Source organism: Bufo bufo, chromosome 7, assembly GCF_905171765.1.
Source record: "Bufo bufo chromosome 7, aBufBuf1.1, whole genome shotgun sequence".
Classification (NCBI taxonomy): domain Eukaryota; kingdom Metazoa; phylum Chordata; class Amphibia; order Anura; family Bufonidae; genus Bufo; species Bufo bufo.
The window spans coordinates 186,467,182-186,493,757 of NC_053395.1; the positions used below are offsets into that span (position 1 = coordinate 186,467,182).

The 26,576-nt window shown below is 43.6% G+C and overlaps 1 protein-coding gene across 1 annotated transcript in view; it reads right to left on the minus strand.

Moving 5' to 3' along the window:
* Positions 1–26,576, minus strand: part of METAP1D (methionyl aminopeptidase type 1D, mitochondrial) — a 169,503-nt gene that overhangs the window by 18,221 nt on the left and 124,706 nt on the right. The window contains exon 7 of the mRNA XM_040441220.1: positions 3,772–3,869. Coding sequence (XP_040297154.1) covers positions 3,772–3,869 — 98 coding nt within the window. The remainder of the gene's footprint in view (positions 1–3,771; positions 3,870–26,576) is intronic.

The window sequence follows — 26,576 nt, forward strand, 5'->3', positions numbered from 1 at the left end:
CACAACCTTCTAAGGTGAGTGGGTTTCCTCCCCTCCCCCTGTTCCCCTGGGATCACCCCACCATATGATGCAGCTGTTTTCTTTCGCAGAGAAGTATTTTTTTTTTATTTAGCCATGCAATTGAAGAGAGAGCAGAGCCTCTAGGTGTAATGGCAACGCCCCCGTTGCTCCTAGATGATCATTTGCATATATTAAATCATAATTTTTCTCAGCAATGCGGGCACATATGAACATGGGACCAAGACATGGGCCCAGCGCCGGAGGGGGGCCCTTTTTGTCCGGAGGCAGCAGGAGTGGAGATGAGCGCTTCCATTGTGGAATCGCTCTTCTCCATATTCATCTGTATCGCTGTCCCCATGGTGCAGAGGAGCATGGGAGAGGCGTCTCCCTTGCCTGTTTCTCTGATAGGCTACAGGCAGTAGGCCTGTAGCCTATCAGAGGCCGCTGCAGGCGGTGCATGGCCGCCTGAGCCGTACAGAGCAGGACACAGGCCGAAAGAGGCCTGCATGGCATCACTGACAGCAGCATAAGGTAAGTATATGTGTTTATTGTTTTTATTATTTATAGTATACTATGGCAAGAAGGGGGGTGGGGGACCTATAAACTGGCACAATATAGAGGGGTACTATGGAGAAGAGGGGAAGCACTATGGGGAAGAGGCGAAGCACTATGGGGGCCACTATGGAGAAGAGGGGAAGCACTATGAAGAAGAGGGGGAAGCATTATGGGGGCCCTATATACTGGCACAATATGGGGGGGCACTATGGAGAAGAGGGGAAGCACTATGAGGGCCCTATAAACTGGCACAATATGGGGGGGCACTATGGAGAGGCGGGGAAGCACTATGGGGGCCCTATATACTAGCACATTATGGGGGCCCTATATACTTGCACATTATGGGGGGAACTATGGAGAAGAGTGAAAGGAGCACTATGGGGGCATCTACTGGGGGCCCTATATACTGGCACTCATTATGGGGGGCTCTATGGAGAAGTGGGGGGTAAAGGAGCACTATGGGGGCATTTACTGGGGGCCCTATTTACTGGCACGCATTATGGGGGGACACTATGGAGAAGTGGGGGAGAAGAGCACTATGGGGGCATTATATAGGGGCATTTAATACTGGCACCCATTTTGGTGACACTATGGCAAAGGGGGGAGAGAAGCATTATGGGGGCATCTATGTGTGGCAGTCTATAGGGGCATTTTATACTGGCACATTATGGAGGACACTATGGGGACGGCGGAGGAGCACTATGGGGAATCTTCTGGGGGCAGAATATAGGAGTATTTTATACTGGCACAAATTATAGGGGCACTAGGGGGCACCTAAGCTCAACTGGGGTCCACTAAGTTTTTTTTTCTAGTGGCACACAGTATGGGTCATTGGAACACATGAAGGTACTCTGGGAACATTGACTCTACTGGGGGCACTAAGAGATGTTTTTTGTTTTTTTACTAACACAACGGGGGATTTTTTGTACTGGCGCACATTATAAGGGGGCGTTTTTCTACTGTCACACATTATAAAGAGAATTATTACTACCAGGGGCATTATGGTGGGCTTTATTACAACTGGGGGACTATGGGAGCATTATTACTGTACTTATGGGACACAATTACTGTTGGGGGAACTGTAGGAGCACTATTACTACTAAATGCACCCTGGCACAGTATTAGCTTAGCACAGTTTTTTTTGGGGGACATTATGGTTACACTATTAGTGTCAGGGGCACTATTTGCTGGGTGAAGTTATTTTTTAGAGCATTGTGTCCCAATAATTATTAAAGGGGGCGCTATCTGTGTGTAACTAGTATTTTCAGGGTGTTTATCAGTTTATGCAGTATAGTTTTGGGGGTGCATGATGGGATGTTGAGAAGGTAGGAGGATGATGGAAAAGTAGGAAACTAAGATGTCTGTCAAACTCTGCAGAGAGAAGAGATGGCTGAAAGAAATTTATCATGGCGGTCTGGTCTGAATGGAGAAGATAAAGAAAGAGAACATCTACATCAACGGAGACGTCACTGGATGTAAGAGGTATGTGGCGCTGTATTAGGCTACTTTCACAACTGCGTTAGTGATTCTGGCAGGCTGTTCCAGCTGAGAATAGCCTGCCAGAATTCACTGGATCCGGCACTGCAGACTGAATGCCCGCCGCCCCCATCAACTACAATGGAGTGCGGCAAAAATCCGGACACAATCTGGGGGGGGGGGGGGGGCGCTTTTTTGATGTTCGCCCTGTTGGTAAATTTCCCTAGAAACTGCCCTGCCTTTGATCAAGACTCAGTTTTTAATTTTAGATTTTAGAATACCATCAATGGACAGAGAGCAACAAGGAGCTGCACCCTTTATGGATGACACTCCATCATTCTGTCCAACAAATGTAGAAGCTTTTAGAAATGTTCTATTCCTCTTTGACGCCTCCGTCCCACCAGTCCCCGAGCTAGTCTGATGAACAGACCGCAGAAAACAGTAGTGCATAAGAAGCCATAATTAATAGATCCCAGTCATGTAGGAGAATTATAGCAAAGTGGGAGAGCTGGAGATAACACAAGTGTACAGTAAAAGATTAGAGCAGTAAGTGCTGGCAGAAGGATGTTAAGCCTTGAATGAGAGGAGGGGAATTTTACAATTAACGCACGTGTGAATAGAAAGTTGGCAGCAAAGAATATATATATAAGAGGTAATGAAAACCTGTAACTGTAACAATGATATTCTGAATCAATTGTAATAACATAGGGGATCGCTCCATTTAAATCCTCACCTAAGACACAATGAGCTACAGCTTGTCCAGAATCTGGGGTTCGTTGCCTACACCATATTGTTCTTACATTGTACTTAAATGAAGTTTTCAACATCTGCAAAACTGATCTCCTTGTAAGAATTTTTGGTTTCTTGCAGCCAACACAAATATCTAAGAGAGACAAATCGCACAATGCTGCCATTGTGAAGCGTGGGGAAGGTGAATGGAAAAGGTAGCACAATACACGTATTTTCTTTCAAACACTTAAAGGGGAAAAGCACCTTAAAACGTTAGCTTGAATTACATGTTAAAGTTCTCCAGTGAATGGTTGCAGAGAATATTTTTGTCTTGGTTCTAAGCCAGGATTCCATACATTCCAGCGCTTGAAAATGTGAATGGTTTTATGCCTTCTGACATTATGCTGTACAGGTGTATTATGGGAGAAGTGGTCTCATGCCATCACAGTAGCATGAGGAATTTAAAAAGATGGACCTTTTTACAAGGGTTTCTAATTATCTAAGTAGGACAGAGGCAGGCACATGTGGGGTGCAGAGGATGCACAATATATTATATTCTTTTCCAGATGCTCCATTGCCTCCATAAGTGATAGCAGCCTCCGTACTGCAGAAATTGTCTAGTTGTGAGATGCTGTCTTTACTTCATTATAATGGCTGGTGTTTGATCTTTAATTTGCACGTCCACCTACTGAGGTGGTCGTACATACTCAGTTCCATTCTTTAACTGTCACCAGCCATATCTACTGTTAGAAGCAGTGACAGTTACAAGGAGGGAGCTTCAGCAGAATGGACATGCCTCTTGAAAATGGACACGTCCCCGACTTATGACAGGGAGAGCAGAGAAATTCGAGCAGTGAATGAGGGAAGCTCTGAATCCATGTGATGTCCACAGCTCGTTCTAGTTTTGCTAGAAAGAGATTGTCATGTACTATATGATGTCTGATTTTCACTTCTTATATCAATCATGGCATAACCCCTTTAATAATAGCTTTACTCCACAACTGTACTTACCATGATGCCAAATTTCAGGATGCCCATGAAAGTAAGAACCAATTCCGTGACCAATAAACTGAGGACAGACTGTGAAATTGTTCTCTTCGGCAATCTGGCTATAAAGACAATAAATAAATAAATAAAAAATCAACATATGAGTTCTTCATTGTAGAGTTGTCACAGGGTAGAAGTCTCACACACTGCCGTGGAAATACATTTTTAGGATTTCTTTAGCCTATATTCAAAAACTATTCCCTGCTTGTTACAGAAAGAAATAATTCCTACTTTTGAAACTATCGGTGATCTTTACTAAGCTAAGAATCCTTTTGAATGGGCCAACGATCTGGAGTGAAAAATGTTTGTTCCCGATCATTGCCCCATGTAAATAGGCCAACAAACAAGTAAACCTGACAATGGAGTCACATTTCTGGGCTAGAAGTCAGTACTTTTACAGTACTGACAGGGAGAACCTCGCAGTGCTGAGATGAGTCAGATGAAATTTGTGCCCCCCCTCGCCTCCTGCCCATGACTGTCAGATTTATTTCCTATACGTAACATGAAAGAAACCTGCCACTCATGGGCAGGAGGCAGGGGAGGGTGGGGTCACAAGTTTCATCAGACTCATCTCTCTCACAGCGCACGCCAGTGCTGTGAGAGAGATGAGTCAGATGAGATTCGTGGCCCATCCCCCCGCCTCCTGACTATGACTGGCAAGTTTCTTTCCTATGTGTAACATAAAAGAAAGCTGATGGGCAGAAAGTGGGGAAGGGCAGAGCCACGAGTCTCTTCGGACTTGTATAACACACAGAGCAGGCTAGCGTTGCAATGTTCACCCTGTCAGTACTGTAAAAGTAATGAATTCCAGCCCAGAAGTGATGGCCTGCTGAAATCAGCAGATATGTCACTATATCATGCTGCCCTTAGCAAGGAAAGCATTGTAGAGGTGACAGGTTCCCTTTAATTTGTGCCAAAAGGTGAGCCAATGTGCGTCCAACGTTTGGTGTAAAACTTTGGTGCAAAATAAGCCAATAGGTGTAAAGTAGGACAAAAGTGTCTATCCAGGCACCAAGTCTGTAATTTAGCCTCAGCCACTGTGATACATTTGGTGGACCTTCAGGCTGCCTATCACATCTACATTTAAGATATTATTAGTTACTCTGTCCTGTAGTTTTATTATTGGGCTCAATGTATAAATCTTATGCAAGATGCTCTTAAACTTTGCCTAGAGGTGACAGAGGGTAGCATTTGTGGAATATACTTCATAATGTTCAGTAAGTACAATGCAAGGAAATGAAACCATGTAACCAGACAGAGGAATCCATAGCCACATGTGTGAATAGCAGCGCAATATGTAGAATATTTGCAGTGTTTATTTTTTGCATACTATATAAATCATTGCTGCATTTGTGGATTTTATTGGTATGGTTCTGGTTCTGCTGCTGCTATAAGGCACATTCATATTCTTGTCACTGTCAGCTTTATCAGAGATGTCAACATATATTTCCTGTTTCATATACATCTGCAACATACTATATTTCGCAAAGCAGTACAGACAATGTCATCACTTGCATCAGTCCCTGTCTACAATAGGACTGATTTGGACAAATTCATTTGCAGCGTCAAAGGAGTTGATTGCTCAGGGGAAACCCATGCAAACAGAGGGAGAATATGCAGGCTCCATGCAGATGTCTCCCTTGGCCCACCAAGAGGCGCAAAATTTATTACACAGCATGCATCACTGTGATAAATTTGATGTGGCTTCTACCTATCTGGTCTGCTTTTATACATACAGCTTTTATAGTCGTTGTCCCAGCTGGATATGTCATATAGGTGCGGGTCCTACCTGTCTGAGGTAGTGCCTGTGGGGGTTTCTCCATTCACTTCAACAGCTGAGCACTCAGACTAGGCTATTTTCAAAAGTGCTATTGAAGTGAATAGAGAGAGAGAGAGAGACGCATATGTGTGGCCACCTCTTCATACTTGGCCAAGCATGATGGGGACCCAATTCTAGAAATAGGAGCAGGTCCCAGAGGTAGGACTTGCACCTATGTGACATTTATTGTGTATCCTGTGGATACATCATAAATATCCCAGTGATCAACACCAGTGCCCTGCTGTGCTGGGGGTCCTAGGGTCAAATCCAAACAAGGACAACATCTGCATGGAGTTTGTATGTTCTCCCCGTGTTTGTGTGGGTTTCCTCCGGGTTCTCCGGTTTCCTTCCACACTCCAAAGACATCTTAATAGGGAACTTAGATTGTGAGCTCCACTGGGGACAGCAAGTGATATCAATGTCTGTATGTCAGTGCTATATAAGTAATATAAATAATACATTTAACACACCATTATTATTTCTCCCCCATCATTTCCATTCATTGAAGGGTAAGAAAAGATCTTGAAGATAGTTTGTGCTTCAGTTGCAGTCTAAGTTCAAAAGTTACAGAACTTTTCTTGGACTTAGGATATTTTGAATGTGTTCACTGACTGAATGAGGGGGGGACTAAGATACTAAATCACTGACTGGAGGAACGTTGTGACAGAAGATAAAATCAACCTTTATTGAAAACTATATTAAAATAATAGACGGGAGGAAAAAACTCTACCTAAAAATGAAACCCTCATAGTTGATAAACATCTCCCCACATGGTTCTGGTCGACTGATCATAACATGACACACTGATTCACTGTAGCACTTGTAAATCAGTGTGTACAGTCGCTATCGTTTGGGCACGAATCAACTATGCACACCACGAGAGTGTGCCTAATGAGCAGGGAGTGCGGTAGCCAGGTGTAAGATACAAGGCTAATATTTCCCCTAGCAGTGTGCAGGGACGACCACTATAGTACCTGCTCTTATGATATCACACAAACTCAAAGTGGTGAGTACGACTTTTGCGCCATTATTGCAAATAGGCTGGCAAAATAAGGATGCGCAAAACTAATTACCCTGGACAGCATGTAGCAGTTGATAAACATCTGCCCACACCTGCAGCTGATTGACAATAAAGCAAACCACGCGTCCACCAGTGGGTGCATGTACCCAATCACTGCGGTGTGAGCATGAATCAACCATACAATATAACTATCTATATACAGCTTGCCCCCACTAACTGTTCTACGCGTTTCACAATCTCATTGGCTCTTCTGGAGCAACATAAACTGGGTATAGACATAGCAACATAGACGTCGACCGCCTCGCGTCCTGAGGCGGCGGCAACAGCCTATAATGGCCGTATGTGGCTGCCAAAACGCATGGGTTATAAGGAGGAGGTCCCTCCCCTCCTAGGGATCGAGCCCCTAGACCGGCCAATGACTAGGCATGGGGCGCGGCCAAGCCGCAGTTCAGTCCCGCCTCTCCCGCCGGCCCACCCGATGGGGCGATCACACCGTTAGTGTTAAAACACTCCTCTATCTTTGTAGGGACCAAACGTCGGTGACTATTTGACATAATATTGCAGCCTGGCATCGAGGGGGGATGATAAATAAGTCTTTTATCAAAGTCCCCCCCTCTCGGGGACCTCCTATCTACTTCTACCCCTTGGAATTTAATAACATCCACATTGTTGTTATGTATGATGGACACATACCACGCAATTGGGGTATCCGCACCCTTGCAGATGTCATTGAGGTGTTCCCCAATTTTTCTGCCCGATGGACCCTATTGACTAGTAGCAGATCATTAAAATATGTAAAACTAATTAAAAAAAAAATCATGTAGATACTGTATAAAAATATTTTACATCCTTCTAGGATATCCTATCTGTACCATAGGATCCCCTACAAAAAAAAAATGACCACCTTGCTAAGAGTGTCCATCATATTGTGATAAAACCCAGCAGCTGTCTTCAAAAGAGCAGTGAAAAGGGACAGGAGACATCAAGGTATCATAAGTGTATACAGTCCAGATGAAGAGGGCAATCCAGCCCTCGAAACGCGTTGACTACCCTGCAAATAAAAGTTAATCCCTTATCTGTCCGATGATGTGGGTCTGAATCCTTCCAAGCAAGCGCCGGAAAAAGCGGTCAAAGTACGGTTTTTACCGGTTTTCCTTTCGATACCATCATTTTGTGAAGAAATATATGTTTGGTGAGGACGCCATTCAGTCAACTGAGTATTTCCGTTTAGGTTCTGCTTGGTAAAGTTTAGAATTGTCTTGGGCTCCTCGTCTTATCCATGGGATCGGTGTTGGATATCATGTATGGTTTAAATACCTGTAGGGTCATCTAATATACTTCACTAGCGGGAAGTTTTTCTTTTTGATATCATAGCATGTTACACACTGTTGATAAAGTGGAGATTTGCGAAGCAGACCCTCTACTACCTAGGTGCCATACTTTTTGTACAGGAGCCTCACTTTCTGGCTTCTATTACAGTGAATCGGAGGCTTCATAATAAATATGGGAGCTTTGGAAGGCAGAAATTTTGTCTCCATTTCTAAATGACTAAAGACGTAAAGTAGAAAATATAAGCTATTTATTTACTGTAGTGACAGTTTATAGGGGTTTTTTAATTTTTTCCCCCCATTTTTTCTACATCTCCACCACCCATTCAGCCAGCGGTACTTGTGAAGACATCTATACTTACCTGTTCCCTGTGCGGCTCCATGGTTGCGGCACAAGCCCAGGAGGAGCAGAGAGGAGGATGGGAGTGGTATTGGCTCTGGCAGCGATAGCTGTTTACACAAATCACAGTGGCAATCCTCACACTGTTGCTACCTAGGGCCAGGGCAGTGACAGAAGGGTGCAACCTTTCTTCACTGCCTGATGGTGGTTGCTGTGCTCTTGGTGTTAAGCATTTTGTCAGGGTGCTTGGCAGGAGATGTAAGTGCTGTGGCCAGCGAATGGTGCTGGAGTCAGTAGCCAGACCAGTGTAGAAAATAAGTAATTCTCTCTTTACTAAAGTACAGGATAGGAGTAGTAGTACATCCAACAGATTCAAGGCACAGTTCCAAACTGTTTTCCCTATAGGAAAGTATGCATAGCAACAATGATGGGGGTTGTGGTACTCCTTTCCTCTGTCTTTCTCTCTCCAAAGTCTTTCTCTCTCTCTATGCAGAATCTAAGGTTGGCAATAAGGTTCTTGAGAAGAAACTTGCCTGTAATTCTCAGCTGAAGGGTATAGGATTAAGATACAGCTGCGTAGGCCATGTCAAAATGTGGAAGGGTGTATTAGCAATGTTTCACTGCAGTAAAGTTTCTGTCAGCCTTAAACAAACACAGTACCTTAATGACTGACTTCAGTGCACGGCCATGCAGATTCTGGACCTTCTATTTTTTCCTTTCCGCGCTCTCTCTCTGGAATACTTTACTATAGAAATGGCTTTCTCAGAGACAGTGATTCTCTGTGACTCAGGCTTAGTCTTCCAAAGAGTGAGCACATGTAGCTCCTCTCTCTTTCTTAGCTAGACTAAAAACTCACTGAACTAGGGGCAGACCGAAGTCCATCTCTTATTGTCCTAGAAGTGGACATATCCTGGTCTGGGGTATGGCAGTTGTCTCCACTGACTTCTAATCATCTGTCAACTTCCACACCGATAGGGTCACATATGCCACTGCAGCTGAAGACTGGCACCAGCAGTGACCTATCCCAACGAGCACATCACTGCTGGGGCATGTGACCCTGTGTCCAGTCATTGGCTGCAGCAGCGCGCATGACCCTGTTGACATACAGGAAGTCCAATGAAGACAGCCGGATAAGAAGAAAGGATTTTTCTTATAACTCTGTATTGTGCCTTTCCCCTGTTATTCCTATTTTAAATTTATGAATAAATTGACCGCTGGGTGTTACCAGTTGCGTGTGTCCCTGCATGCTCTCAAAATATCCTCAGCCCTATTCAGTAATAACACAGGTACAGCCCCACACAGCACTATAAGAAAAGATGCTCCATAATTGTTATTACATGGGCAATTCAAGCATTTAGTAACACAGACATATCAGAAGTGGTGATAGGTCCTCTTTAAAGATATTACAATTTTTGGGATTTATTTGCTGGGTGATGGGGTTCTGTTGAATGGATTGGCAGACATGAGACATGGAAGAACAAGGAGAGAGTTGGATTACCTGGTAGCGGAATTGAGGATGCATTAGAGAAGAATGTTAAGAAGGATGTTATAGTAGTCTAGGTAGGACATCATTAGGGTATGTACACTCATTTTGGTTGACTCAAGGTTGAGTGAGGTAAGAGCAGATTAGCAAAAATGATGTTCAGCTGAAGACCATGGCTGAATTGAAGGCTATCCTAAGGCAGAGGATTTCTGAATCAGCACTTCACTAAAATTACAAGTTTATTATAGTTTATATAGTTTGTATAGTTTACTATATAAACTATAGTTAATAGTTTATTATAGTTTAACTTTTATTAAAGTTTAACTTTGTTATATGTGTCTTAAGATACAATTATCTTGTAATGTTAGTGAAGTTTTGAATCGCATGGATTTTGGATATATCAATGCCTAGGAGCCAGCTCTGCAGTTCTGTGCACCGCAGCTAAAAGTTCATGGTATTGGGTGAGATGATTTTTGAAACTTGGGGAGGTATGGAGCTGTTTATTGTTCTGTTCGGGGGATTGAGTTGTCCATATTGACTTCTAGGAAGCAGGAGGAGAAAACAGAGATGCTGACAGACACTCTGGAAACCATGAAATCAAGGAGCTAATATTAAGGCCAGAGAGGTACATTTGGATGTCACTGTCGCAAAAATGCTGCCACAAACATGCTAATGGTAAAGCTGGAGAAGAGGAGGGGATGGAACAGAACTGGAAAGAAGGTCAAAGAAAAGTCAGATTCAGAATCAAAAGCAAGTAAGGATGTCAGATAAGCCAAAATGATGCACAGAGAGCATTATATTGGAACACAACCACCAAGAAACACTGAAGATAGGAGGCGTAGACTCTGATGATGGTCAGAGGGAAATTGCCCATATAAACATCATCAACAGAGTCATGAATAAATGAAGATGCTGGAATGGGATACCTGGGATAATGCCAGAAAGGAGGGCACTGGGGCTTGGGGAATCAGAAAGGTGAGTGGAGCTCATTACATTGCCACAGCGTGTAACAGTTACCCAACACCTGGGAAAAAAGGTTCGGCTGTCAATTTCCTATAGCTTGCTTTCTATAATCAAGCATCATGTATGATCCCAGAGACATTGAGAACAATAGGATAACCTCCAGTTTAAGGTAGGTTCAATATAAAATCCATGGTCATATGAGCCCTGGGAACACTGTGGGTGAAAATCTCACCAAGTCCATCCAGAGGAGATAAATAAGTTCTATCTTCCTGGAAGGGTGCCATATCCAAGGGGAATGAGAGCCACATGTTTTTTTACAAGCCGTTGGTTACACCACTCTTCATGGACACATTTATCTAGGTGTGTGCCAATAACTGTCATGTCTTTAGCTTGGATTATATAATTACAAGTAGAATAGTAAAGTTACATAAAGTACAGCTTAATCCCTTGTGAGTACGTAATCACTGAAACATGTTATGCATTGCTAGGTAAAGTCATGCCAATATTCTGTCTTGGAGATGGAAGGAGCTCTGAAATGTTTTTTTTCTGGAGAAGACTATTTTATGTGAAACAAATCCTGATTTACAGCGTCCATTTAAAAGCCTTCAGACCATTATGGGATGTATGGAAGAATTTATAGGTACATTAAAGGCAGTTGATCAGCTGCAGGGGGTCCTGTAAAATGGTTAATGAGAATTAGGTTAGCTATATGGATACTGGATGTTTAACATACCTACTGGGTACGTGCCTGAAAATGTTGCTGGACATGAAGAACTGGTATGATTTTATGGGATAATTTAGGAAAGATGGACTGTGGTGTCTGCTTTATATCTGATACTGTTGGAGACCAGTGACATATAGAATGGGACATAGTGATCTCATTATAATTAATGCGCATAGAGTGCGCAGTATTTAACCCCTTTGAGACCAGGCCAATTTTCAATTTTGTGTTTTCCTTTTTTTCCTTCCCACCTTCCACAACTTTTTACTTTTCAGTTCACATCGCTGTATAAAAATTTATTTATTTTTTGTTTTTTTTGAGCAACAAGAAGTATATATTTTTTTGCCATGCTTTAATTTGCAATTTCTGGTATTGAAAAATGGGAAAAACTGCCATTATTTTTTGAGATTTGTTTTTTATGGTGTTCACTGCATGATAAATACTCAGATATTTGGATGCAGCAGTACCAATTATGTTTATTTTTTTATTGCTTTTTTATAGTTTATTTTTATATGTGCAATTAGGAAATTATGATTTTGCGGATACAAAGTCAGTCCAAAGTCCAATTCACACTACGCTGTATATTCATGGCAAAGCTCCTGCACTGGAGTTCCACTCCACTCCATTACCCAAACATGTGGAGTTCCAAGCCATATAATAAATAAATGCTATAGATGAATAGTGACAATACAACTCACTCGTCATTTGGTATAATCAAACCTTCTTCTTTATTCTTCATGCAGATACATTTTCCCAGCAGGGATACTATAGTATAGATAGCGATAACAGAGGAGCGGACCCTCAGCGTATACACATCTTGCGCAACGTTTCGGGGGACACACCCCCTTACTCATAGTATCTATACTGTTGTATCCCTGCTGGGAAAATGTATCTGCATGAAGAATAAAGAAGGTATGATTATGCCAAATGATGAGTGAGTTGTATTGTCACTACTCATCTATAGCAGTTATTGTTTGGTTCGGAAGTGCACATGTTTGGCGAACAGTGATTTGAATTTCGAAGTCTTAAATTTTTTTTATATTTTGCATAAAGAAAACTATTTTTTTTTAAATCCCCCTAGGGGACAAGCACCCCTTTCCTATCACTTTCCAGAGTCTGTATGAGAAGGCTGTAATAATCTTTGACGTCAACTCCTATTCACTGCAGTTGCCATTAAGCACATGCCCCCTGCTATGCTGTCTATACAGACAGAAAGGCAGTGCGTATCTCCAACATGGCCACCTCCAAGGAAGCTTTTGAGAACAAAAAGTAATTAGCTGCAACATTAAAAACCCCCACAAACAAACATTATTCCTGGTCTACAGACTTCCCTTTAAGATTTGTCCACTTGTTATCATTGCTTACTAATGTAGTTTTTACATTTATCGACATTATGATCTTAGTCCTGAAAAATATATATTTTTTATTATTTTCCCTTTGGCGTGAGTTGGTTAATTTAAAAAACATTCCAAGTATTTACATGTATTTTGGATTTGGGTTACTATTTTTATGCAAAGGATCAGAGCCATTACTCGATAGATTGTTAGTGTAGGAGCTGAGCCATAATATGCCATGCCCTTTAATGTGGTATATTTAAAACATTTGCTCATTTGCCTTCTTGGTTGTTTTTTTCATGTCTGATTAGTTTTGAAAAATATATCCTTCCAAATTTGTGGTCACGTCTACTTCCCTCAATTACTTAAGGTTTGCTGTAATATAAATAGCTATATTATCCATGTATACACTCTATGCCCTGGCTACAGAAAATTAATTTATGGCAATTCAGTTATGCTCGCCATAGACATAGCAGCAGCGAGCAGGAAGACAACTGATCGGCAGGGGCGCCGGGTGTCGGACCCCACGTCAATCTGATATTGATGACCTATCCTGAGGATAAGTCATCAATATTAAAAGCCCGGAGAACCTCTTTAAGACATAGATGAATTCTTAAATACACAAAAAAACAGCAAGAATTACAATCCTGGCTATGATTCCAGTGCAAAGTAAAAGTCCAGATGGAATTATGCTGGCGATCTCCAGCCAACGGGCTGCCGTGAGATTTCAGGGTCAGGCGTGAGTACGTGTAAGACTGCCGGGCCCTATCAGGCAAAGTGGTGGGGACCCGGCTGGGAAAGAAGTTGAGCGGAGCCTCGGGTGCATAGGCAACACCCTCATTGCACCAAGTGTCTCATTAGCATAAACTTTAAATGTTAATTTCTCTGGATTGGGGCACATATGAAGATGGGACCAGCAACATTAAAATAAGCTAACAAGCACACATCTGCACATGGGGAAGGTTTAATTTCAAGGTATGTGGTGACAGTTTCCCTTTAAAGTAACACTACTACTATGAAATATCGTAATCCCCTAAAAAATAAGTCACTGTCAGAGACTACTTAAGGTGCTGCCATACGTTCAGTTTGTACAGTATTGGTAACCAGTACCAGCATAAAAATAAAAATTAAACATGGCAAACAAGGGGAAGGGTGCAGCACCTTTCCTATACCATAATAATGAGGTAAATAAGATAAGTATATATGCAGGTGTCAATTTAGCTGAGATCGCAGTATCTGGAATTGGACCAAACGTCCCATATTTTTAGGGACCCACCAGGAGTCTGATGTAAGTATTATAGTGTTTTTTTATACATATACGTGGCATTAATTCTGTGTAGTACATCTGAGAGTGACGGTATGGTTCCACTCATCCAGTTGCATGTGATCGATAGTTTTACTGCTAAAAATAGAAGTGCTAAGACATTTCTATATTTGCTGGGGATGGTGTCCAAATCTAGATACAGCAAGGGCAAGGAAGGGGAGGGGGCCATATTTTGGCCAGTAATGTCCACTGCAATCAAGAAGACTTCTCTCCAGAGTGTATCAAGCTTGGGGCAAGACCAAAGGATATGCATTAATGTACCCCTGTTTCCACATCCCCTCCAACATAGGTTTGATGTGTTGGGGAACACATGGCATAATCTGTCTGGGGTGTAGTACCATCTTAGTGTGGTCTTCATAATGGATTCATAATGTGTGGTACATTTGAGGAGTTTGGCGGATGTGCGCAAGGCCGACACCCATTGGGCAGTTGAGAATGATTTTTTCAATTCTGACCCCCAGGAGAGAAAAGGTGAGGATATGTCAAAAGTCGCTTTTTTGCCTAGCATGACATAAATAGGTTTTAGGAGTATATTGTTTGACCTAGGGGTCGACCACATTTCTAATATGGAGCAGTTTATATTGACAGGCATGCGTAGGTCTGTTTGGGTTAAATGTCTAATTCTTAAGTATTTGTAGAAGTCTTTGGCCGGTATGTTGTATTTCTCACTTACAGTTGCAAGAAAAAGTATGTGAACCCCTTAGAATGATATGGATTTCTGCACATATTGGTCATAAAATGTGATCTGATCTATATCTAAGTCACAACAATAGACAATCACAGTCTGCATAAACTAATAACATATAAATAATTAATTAAATGTTACCATGTTTTTATTGAACACACCATGTAAATATTCACAGTGCAGGTGGAAAAAGTATGTGAACCCTTGGATTTAATAACTGGTTGAACCTCCTTTGGCAGCAATAACTTCAACCAAACGTTTCCTGTAGTTGCAGATCAGACGTGCACAACGGTCAGGAGTAATTCTTGACCATTCCTTTTTACAGAACTGTTTTAGTTCAGCAATATTCTTGGGATGTCTGGTGTGAATCGCTTTCTTGAGGTCATGCCACAGCATCTGAATCAGGTTGAGGTCAGGACTCTGACTGGGCCACTCCAGAAGGCGTATTTTCTTCTGTTTAAGCCATTCTGTTGTTGATTTTATTCTATGCTTTGGGTCGTTGTCCCAATTGCAACAACCATCTTCTGCTGAGCTTCAGCTGGTGGACAGATGGCCTTAAGTTCTCCTGCAAAATGTCTTGATAAACTTGGGAATTCATTTTTCTTTTGATGATAGCAATCCGTCCAGGCCCTGATGCAGCAAAGCAGCCCCAAACCATGATGCCCCCACCACCATACTTCACAGTTTGGATGAGGTTTTGATGTTGGTGTGCTGTGCCTCTTTTTTCCCCACACATAGTGTTTTGTGTTTCTTCCAAACAACTCAACTTTGGTTTCATCTGTCCACAGAATATTTTGCCAGTACTGTAGGAACATCCAGTTGCTCTTGTGCAAACTGTAAACGTGCAGCAATGTTTTTTTTGGACAGCAGTGGCTTCCTATGTGGTATCCTCCCATGAAATCCATTCTTGTTTAGTGTTTTACGTATCGTAGATTCGCTAACAGGGTTGTTAGCATATGCTAGAGACTTTTGTAAGTCTTTAACTGACACTCTAGGATTCTTTTTCACCTCATTGAGCAGTCTGCGCTGTGCTCTTGCAGTCATCTTTACAGGACGGCCACTCCTAGGGAGAGTAGCAGCAGTGCTGAACTTTCTCCATTTATAGACAATTTGTCTTACCGTGGACTGATGAACAGCAAGGCTTTTGGAGGTACTTTTATAACCCTTTCCAGCTTTATGCAAGTCAACAATTCTTAATTGTAGGTCTTCTGAGAGCTCTTTTGTGCGAGGCATCAGGCAATGCTTCTTGTTAAAAGCAAACCCGAACTGGTGTGTGTTTTTTATAGGGCAGGGCAGCTGCAACCAACACCTCAAATCTCACTCATCTCATTGATTGGACTCCAGTTGGCTGACACCTCACTCCAATTAGCTCTTGGAGATGTCATTAGTCTAGGGGTTCACATACTTTTTCCACCTGCACTGTAAATGTTTACATGGTGTGTTCAATAAAAACATGGTAACATTTAATTATTTGTGTGTTACTAGTTTAAGCAGACTGTGATTGTCTATTGTTGTGATTCAGATGAAGATCAGATCACATTTTATGACCAATTTGTGCAGAAATCCATATCATTCCAAAGGGTTCACATACTTTTTCTTGCAACTGTATATGCTGATATGAGTATAGGTTGGACATGGTTGCTATCTGTGAAATCTTAGTAATTCCCTGGGTTATCCATGTGTTTACCTCTATATTGGAGGTAAGAAGACTTATGCCGTCAAGAGGCAAAATTTCTAGGATAGGGGTGGGGCTGCGACAAGTCAAGGCATGGAATTTTTTCCAATGCTTCAATTCTGCGTTTACCAGGTATGGGTATTGGGAAAAGGAGAAGGAGGGAAGAAGCGAGACCAGCAATAAAGACCTCAGAGATGCGGAGGATGCTTCTATTTGCACCCATTGTTTGTTGAGGTCCCCCCACCACCAATCCTGCAACTGCTGTATCTAGGTAGCTAGAAAGTAACCAAATACATTAGGTAGGCCGATGCCCCCGTACGCTTTTTGTTTATTTAGTAAAGAGGTGTGTATTCTCGGCTTTTTGCCGATCCATGTGTAGGTGTTAATAAAACGTGTCGCCTTAGTAAAGAAGGATTTGGGCATTATAATCGGGAGAATTTTGAAAATGTATAGCAGTTTCGGTAGTACCATCATTTGAAAGGCTACTATTCTGCCTAACCATGAAACCTCTTTTAGGGCCATGGATAAAAGGTCAGTTCTTGACGTATCTAGCAATGGTATGTAGTTAGATTTGGATAGATCTTTCGTGGTGGGTGTGAGTTTTAAGCCAAAATAGTCTATTTGGTTGGCCTGCAAGTCTAGAGAGAAATTGGCATGGAGGTGTTGTTTCTCTGTTGTTAAGATATTGAGGGGTAGGATTTGAGATTTTGTTTAATTAAGCTTGTAAAAGGTGAGTTCTCCTAAGGATTTTATAAGTTTCATTGCAATAGCTAGTGATTTTTGCGGTTGGGTGAGGGTGAGGATTGTGTCTTCTGCGTATAGCGAAATGTGATGTGAGCGATCGCAAATAATCACCCCGGTTATATCCGGGTGAGTTCTAATGGCTTCCGCTAGTGGTTCAATTGATAGTACAAATATAATAGGAGAAAGAGGACAGCCCTGTCTCGTTCCGTTCGTGATGTGGAGTGGGTTTGATAAAGTGGAGTTGACTAATACTCGGGCAGACGGGGCAGAGTACAACGCTGTGATTGCATCGAGGCCTTTTTCCTCGAGGCCCATATGTCGCAACACGGAGAAGGCGAACGACCAATTCACCCAGTCAAAAGCCTTCTCTGCATCCAATGTCACTAGCACTGCTGGAGATTTTCGTCTCTCCAGGATGTCCAATATATTAACAATCCTTCTGGTGTTTTCATGGATCTGTCGGCCTTTTATAAAGCCTGTTTGATCAGGGGAGATAAGGTGTGGGACCAATTCTGCCAGGCGGTTGGCTAGGATCTTGGCGTATATTTTTACGTCTGAATTTAACAGAGAGATCGGTCTGCAGTTCTGCGGGATTTCCGGGGCTTTGCCCGGTTTGGGAATGGTAACAATAGTGGCCTCAAGCATCTCGCTCGGGAATTTCCCCTCATTCATAGCCTGTTGTAGAGTATGGATTAAATGTGGGGCTAAGGTGTCTCCGTACGTCTTATAATAAGCGTTGGAGAGACCGCCAGGACCCGGGGCTTTGTGTAGAGGTAAGCATCAGATGGTTAGTAAAACTTCTTTTTGGTTTATTAGTACGTTTAAAATTTCTATTTGGGATGTGGATAATCTAGGGAGCTTGAGTGAGTTTAGGGGATGGATCAGGGGTCTACACACGAGGAAAAGATCTATCCTCGAGTAAGAGTTGTGTACTGGGGAACAGAAGGAGAAGTCTCTCTCATTATCGTGCGGTAATCTCCATATATCATAAAGGTCTCCCGATAAGAGGAAATCACTCAACCAGGGTGTTCTGTTTGCTGTGGAGGTGGTGTCTAGTGATGGATTCGCCACTCCATTAAAATCTCCAAACCATATGGATTGGCCCTGTCTTTCTCTCGCCACTCTTTTGAATAGTTTGTTGAGAAATGTAGTTTGGTGTTTATTAGGGGTGTAGACTGCTACTAGTGTGTACATGACATCTACCATTGGGATCCGATATAGCTTTGGAGAGTTGGAAGGCTACTGTATCTTTAATTCCTAAGACAACTCCTCTTTGTTTTTTGTGGTAGTGAGAGTGGCATAAAACCGGGAAAGAGCGGTGGTGAATCCAGTGTCAATAGCCTTAAGGTGTGACTCCTGTATGCTGAACACATCACACTGGAGATTTATGATCTCTCTCCACATAAATGCACATTTGTGAGGGCAATTCAGACTCTTCACATTGAGCGATGTGATTTTAAGTACCATTGGAGATGTAGCATGAACTGCTCAGCATACCCAGGAGTCTAAACCACAACTTCAAAAGTGCACTACATAAAAAAATGTACATTACCACTGAGGTTAGACGCATAAGAGGGGTTAACCTCTGTATATGTGGGTTGGACGGAAATGTGCTGCATTGGGATAGGTTTATAAACAGAACAAATTTAAACAATACATGAACTTGCAAAGAATAGAAAAAAGAGTTCGCTATCAGCGTGATGTTGGCTGACATTTGTGTTTGGGGGTTACAAGATAACTCACGGTTTATGACCGGATATATCAGTTCAGCTTTAGGCTGCCTTGTACAGCTAGTCGGGGATGCGGCCTCTGGACTCGCGCTTGGAGGAAACCATTTTCCACTTTTGGCTTAGATGGGTTGGAGCCGGTTTTTGGTTCTGGGAGGCTTCTGGAATTGGGATGTTCCATTTCGGCAACAGAAGTTTGCCCTCTTCCAGGGATGAGATAGACTGCAGTGCTCTGTCATTCATGTTGAATTAAAATCTTTGGGGGGAAACCCCACCTATAGGGCATAGCATGATCACGCAGGGCGGCGGTTATAGGAGCTAGGGTCCTTCTTTGCTGTAAAGTAGCCGCGGATAAATCAGCCAATAGCTAGATCTCCTCATAAGGGGAGGGCAGGGTTCTTTTATTCCTGCTGGCTTGAAGTATTGCCTCTTTTATTTGAAAAAAGTGGATCCTGGCTAAGACATCTCTAGGAGTAGTGGGAGGTAAATGTTTAGGGTGTGCCACCCTATGTATTCTGTCGATAAGGAGCTCATGTTCGGACAGTGAAGGGATTAATACTTGCATCAGTCCCTGAAGATACCACCATAGTTCTTGCCGCTGGACCTCCTCAGGGATTCCCCGAATTTTGACGTTATTTCGGCGTGACCTATCTTCAAGGTCTGTAAGCTTGTTCTTTTTTGCCTCTATTTCTTCTGTGAGGTCGTTATGAGCGTCAATAAGTTGGTTATGGGAGGACGCAAATTTTCCTAGTTTTGTTTCAGCGTGTGACATTCTGCCTTCTAGCTCTGAGATGGAGGTTTGTAAAGGGGATATAAGCGAGGCCATGTTATGGTGCACGGATTTGTTCTGTGCCAGTAACATCTCTCTTATCAGAGAACCAGAGGCTGGCATGTCCGAGATAGGGAAGTCCTGTAGGGTAAATTCCAGTCTGGTCTTCATCAGTAGTGGGCAGGGGTAGGAACCCGTTCGTTTCAGTGCGCTCTCCCTGATGCAGGAGCTGCTGGTTATGGCGGCTGTTAGTGGGAGAGGTGTGCTGCTGGAGCGCGTGGTTCACGGAGCGCGGGCTCCCTCTGAAGTTGTCATATGGCGGGGAAGTGGGTGGTAAGTTCGTGCTGCTGTGCATGAAGTGGATCAGGGACAGGGTTCCGTAACTTCTCAAACGCTCTTCAGCGGCGGGGTAACCGTCTTCGCAGCTCACTTGTGAGGAATGTGTGCCTCCGCCGCCATGTTGCCTCTGTTCTTTGTCAAAAAAGAAGCTCAGCTTACCCTGAGCTTTCATGGAGCGCTTGCCCCCGGTCATCATGGATGTTTGGGACATGAGGGCAGAGAGGAGTGTGCTGTTTTCCAGGGCTTTAGGGTGTAACGTCTCTGCTGTACCGGAGGAGCTCAGCTCTTAGGCAGCCATCTTTCACGGCAGCAAGCCACGCCCCCCCTTGATGCAGTTTTTTAAGCCAAAACCAGGAGTAGAAGGAGAAGGAGAAGTTGTATCTGCCCTAAAAGGGGTTGTCTAACTTTTTAAAATGGCCTTTATCATGTAGATAAAGTTAATACAAGGCACTTGTAGACAATAAATTGATACTTGGAGACAATAAATTGCCACTAGAGACTTTATTAATGATATGAGGGTTGAGCCCCGAAAATAATTTTCTCTGGTGGGCAGAAGTAACCCCAGTCCGACCCTGATTATGATATTATATTATATTAGGTGTCATAGATTTCATGAAACTTGTATGCTTGTACTCACCCACTCTGACAATTGTAATTACAAACTACTTTTTGCCCCTCCCTCCCTCCCTCATAATCACAGCCACAGCAGTATTTTCTCTCTTTACCCAGTATTCATAGCAGTGCACTCCTTCCCACCATGCCTTTCTTAAAGGGGGTTCTTTCACTTTCTGCTTTGCTCGCTTCCCTGCAGGTCTGAGTGTCGTTTCTTAACTGGTGGGGGTGGGGTCGCTTTCTTTGAGCGATGGCACAGGCATACAGGGATGGGATGACGTAATCCAGCCCCATGCCTGTGCATGCGCGCTCCCAAGGTCCCGAGGCTGCTAGTGTATTAGAATTATTAGCAGCCTCGGAGCAGCGGACCTTCGGTAGATTTTTATTCTCTGTTGTAATAGTTGCATAGAACCGCTCCAAGGATGTAGAGCATACCCTGAAGTTGTTCTATAGGAGGTATGGAAGCTTAGGCAATTAGAGATATGAGGTGGCTGGGACCGGGAGGTAATGCACATGCACAAGCCTCTATGCGCGCTCACTCCCATGAACCAGAAGAGCCGGTTGCTTTACTTACAGTATGCCAGCGCGGCCACTGCTGCTTCATTGCAGCAGTGGCCATAATCCCTAGAAATGAGCAGGGTCTAAAAGGTTTGAAAATGTCAGCTAATGGGTTACAAAGGCATTATGGAAAATAGACATACATTAGTAAATCATTTAACATACAGTTATACACATGATAAAGGGGACATGAGGTGAGACAACGCCTTTAAGTGCAATAATATTATAGGTTATAGTTACTAGATTTTTGTAGATAACTCATTGATCCAGGGATTTGTTGTCAGATTTGGAATCAGAAATTCTGTTTTTCCCATTATGAGAAAAATCGGCTTATACCTCATGAAGGTCTTTGTTCTTCCTCTAAATCAACTTTGCAGGATAATAGTCCCTATACTGTCTCATTGTTTGCCAGCAGCAGAGCGCCTATTACACTGCACGATCTGCCGCCGGCAAACCAGGATTTTTTTAACGTGAAAAGATCCCGATTACATTAAGGATTATGGGACTGCTTCCATTCAAACAGTCTGGTGAATATTTGTGACTGATCTGACTGCTTCAGGTCCTGTCACAGCTTTGTTGCTGGATCCATATCAGCACTTTGACTAGGCCAATCAAAAACTTTCATTTTGTCCTCAGTTAACAATATGTAGACTTTGTTTAGTATTTTGTCACAATGTTTTGCTGTATACCCTAGTCACACATTAGTTGTGAGAGATGATCAGGAAAGAATTCATGATTCCTTTAAAGGGATTTTCCACTGCTTAAAGGGTTTCTACCACCAGATTTTCACCTATTTGGCTGTCTGACACTAGCGATCTGCTAGTGTCTGCTGTACCTAACCATGTTCATGTATTACCTTTGTCTGGAGCGGTTAAGCTTAAAAACGTACTTTTATTGATATGGAAATAAGCCTCTTTTCAGCACCTAGAGGCTCCGTCTACTCACTATTTCTGCCGCCCAGCGCGTCCCTCCAGCCCGCCCATCTCCTCTAGAATGACAGCCTACTTCTCTCCATCTCGGCCGAATTCTCGCGGCTGCGCCGTGTGCTTCTGTATTCGGCGCAGGCGCAGTGACTGTCGGACCGCTCCCTGCGCCGAATACAGAAGCACACGGCGCAGGCGCGAGAATTCGGACAATTGTACACCCAGACGCGTACAGAACGCTTTCCAGAATCTGGAAACAAACTGAGTCCCTCTATCGGACACCACATCAGAGGGAATGCCATGTAGTTTCACGATGTTGTCAACAAACACCTGTGCAAGAGTTTTAGCATTGGGTAGACTAGGTAATGCAATAAAGTGTGTCATTTTACTAAAACGATCTACAACCACCAGAATCACAGTTTTTCCTGAAAAATTTGGTAAATCCGTGATAAAATCCATGGACAAATAGGTCCAAGGTCTGGACGGGATGGGCAATGGAAGCAGAGATCCGGAAGGCCGAGTATGTGTCACCTTTGCACGTGCACAGGTACCACAGGCTGACACATAGTCCTCAACACACTTACGCAACCCTGGCCACCAAAATCTGCGAGAGATGAGATCGACAGTCGATCTGCTCCCAGGGTGCCCAGCAAGCACCGTACAGTGATGTTCCTCGAACACCTTGTGACGTAATTTGGAGGGAGCAAACAACTTCCCCGGAGGACAAGAGTCCGGAGCATCCTCCTGTGCCTCCAACACCCTGGCCTCAAGATCAGGATAAAGAGCGGATATGACTACCCCTTCAGATAAAATGGGACTAGGGTCATTAGACTCACCCCCCCCCCCCCCCCAGGAAAGCTACGCGACAAAGCATCCGCCTTGACATTCTTAACCTCAGGGCGGTAAGTGACGATTAAGTTAAATCTGGTGAAAAACAATGACCATCTGGCCTGCCTTGGGTTCAGTCGCTTAACCGACTCCAGGTAGGCCAGATTCTTGTGATCCGTAATTACCGTAATAGGGTGAATTGCTCCTTCCAACCTATGCCGCCATTCCTCGAACGCCAACTTAATGGCCAGCAATTCCCTATTCCCCACATCATAATTCCGTTCGGCAGTCAAGAGTTTTTTAGAGAAAAATGCACATGGGCGCCATTTACTAGGTGAAGGACCTTGCGACAAAATTGCTCCTACCCCTACCTCGGACGCGTCAACCTCAACAATAAATTGCTGAGTCACGTCCGGTTGCATCAGAATAGGGGCCGAAGCAAAACATTCTTTCACAGCAGAAAAGGCCTGTAATGCCGCATCAGACCAGACAGAAATATCCGCACCCTTCCTAGTCATGTCTGTTAAAGGTTTAACCACCGATTAATAGTTCAAGATAAATTTACGGTAGTAGTTGGTAAACCCCAAAAAACACATATGCGCTTTCAGATTTTCAGGTCGATCCCAGTCCAACACGGCACAGACCTTCTCGGGATCCATACGAAAACCTGAGGATGAGAGCAGGTAACCCAGAAATTGCACTTCCTGTACAGCAAATACACACTTTTCCATCTTAGCATACAACTTATTCTCTCTTAGGATCTGTAACACCTGTCTCACATGATCCTGATGAGTCTCCATATCAGGCAAATAAATTAGTATGTCATCAAGGTATACAACGACAAACCTCCCCACCAGATGATGAAAGATGTCATTGACAAAGTGTTGAAAAACCGCAGGAGCATTGGTTAACCCAAAGGGCATGACCAGGTTTTCAAAATGACCCTCAGGTGTATTAAATGCGGTCTTCCACTCATCCCCCTCCTTGATCCTTACCAGATTATATGCCCCCCTCAGATCCAACTTAGAGAACACCTTGGCACCGACAATCTGACTAAACAAATCCGGAATCAAAAGAAGGGGGTAAGGATCACAGACGGTAATACGATTGAGCTCACGGAAGTCCAGGCATGGTCTCAGGGTACCATCTTTTTTCTTTACAAAGAAAACCCCAGCAGCCACTGGGGACTTGGATGGTCTAATATGTCCCTTTGCCAAACTCTCGGTAATATACTCTCGCATGGCCTTTTTTTCGGGTTCCAAAAGATTATACAACCGAGATTTGGGCAATTTAGCTCCGGGAATAAGATTGACGGGACAGTCATACTCCCGGTGCGGAGGCAACTCCTGATTACCACTCTCAGAGAAAACATCAGAAAATTCTGAAATAAACGAGGGTACAGTTTTAGTGGTCACCATAGAGAATAATGCATTAAGACAGTTGTCCATGCAAAAATCACTCCAATCGAGAATCTGTCTCGCTTGCCAGTCGATGTTAGGGTTATGTTTGCTTAACCATGGTAAGCCCAACACCAACGGAGCAGGCAGACCCTCCAATACATAACAGGAGATAGATTCCTGATGCAAATCACCCACTACCTGCGACAGGCATTTTTGGGTGAGAGGTGCTGAGTCAATTGCAAAGACAGAAATATTTTTCTCTAATGCATTAGTAGTCAACCCATTAATGCGTACAAACTCTCCATCAATCAAGTTAACTCCTGCCCCACTGTCGATAAATGCTTCGATTTTCACAGTTTTGGACTCTAGCGCCACCTCGGCAGACAGGAGAAAATGGGTACTACCAGTAAAAGACAAATGTAGGTTTTTTTGCTCCCCATCCACACCACCAATAGTAATTTGAGGATTGAAAGTTTTTTTCTTTTTGTTTACACCTTGATGCTGCAAGTACGAACAAATATTCACAAAATGTCCCTTCTTGCCACAATAAAAGCAGACTCCTTTCACATGACCCAAGCTTTTGCCAGGAGTAGCTCCTCCTAACTGCATAGGCTCATCACAAGGTGCAACTACCAGTCTCTCTCTACCAAAAGTGTCAAAGGAAGCAGTACCCTTATTGGACAGTACATCCTGAAGGTGAAGACCCCTAGATCTCTCCCTCAGGCGTCTATCTAGAAGTACAGCAAGGGACATAGCTGCCTCCAATGACACAGGATTTTCATGAAAGGCCAACGCGTCCTGCAGTCTCTCAGAGAGACCCTGACAGAATTGGCTGCGGAGAGCAGGATCGTTCCACTCAGTATCGGTAGCCCATCTCCTAAATTCAGAGCAATAGGTCTCCGCGGAACGGAAACTCCGTAACTTGGTCTCGGCCTGAGAGATCCGATCCGGGTCATCGTAGATGAGACCCAAGGCTCTGAAGAATTCATCTACCGACCGGAGGGACAGTGATCCGGTCGGCAGAGAAAAAGCCCAAGATTGGGCGTCCTCTTTAAGCAATGAAATAATCATACCCACACGTTGACACTCATCCCCAGAAGAGTATGGACGCAGCTTAAAGTATAATTTACATGACTCCCTGAACCGAATGAAATTGTCACTACCCCCGGAAAACCTGTCCGGGAGAGCCACCTTCGGTTCAGGACAGGCCTGGGACCCACCACCGGAACCAGCAGCCTGTGGACTCTGAATCTGCAAGACAGTTGCGCGGAGGTCTGCTACCTCCAAAGTCAGATTCTGCATCTGTGCAGACATAGTATCCATAGCTGCACAGATCAGAACAAAAATGGCGTTATGGGATAATGTCACGGATGTAGTAGGGGAGAACACCAAAAGACAATCAAGAAGGAAGGGGAAAGACACTAGGCCTCACCGCTAGGGAAGGAAAAGGGTCACCACCTATAAAACCCTGCTCCTGGCCCTAACTCCTATCTGTATGGGCACCTCTCGATGGTAGAGATACCCATACACGGGAACCTAGAAAACCCTGGTGACCCACAGATGCCCTAAAGATAATGACAGGGCAGAGACCACTTGTTCCTTCCCTGGTGAAGTAAACAACCGGGGGGGGGGGGGATACAAAACACGACAAGCGGAACACTTAACTTCAGAGGATGAAGGATGAACAGGACTTCAACACGAACCACACTCCAGCTCTTCCAAGACCAAATAAAGCTATCCCAAGCAAGGAGTGATGGGAAAAGTCACACTAAATAGGGCGAGGTAAAGGTCACATGATCCACACCTGAACAGGAGGTGTGGACATACCAGCAACACACAGACAAAGTGAAACCAAAAGAGGCTGTCAGATCACTAATGCGTAATCTTTCAGACCTTCTGGGACCTGTCACAGATGTGACAGCAGCGCTCAACAGATCCACTGCGTAGGCGCTGAGTCACTGAGCCGGATCTGTGCTTGCAAAATGAATCTTCTGCTGTTCCCAAAGCTCAATATTTCTGGTGCAGGTCACTGTCCTGCTCTGTCTGTGCCCTGAGTGCTTCCTAGGAAGACTCCAATGACTTTTACACATAAGGGCATAAATACAGGGTGGCCCACAAAAAAGTAGTCCGCCTCCAGTGACAGTATGAAAAGATGAACGAGCAAGTGAATTTTTTT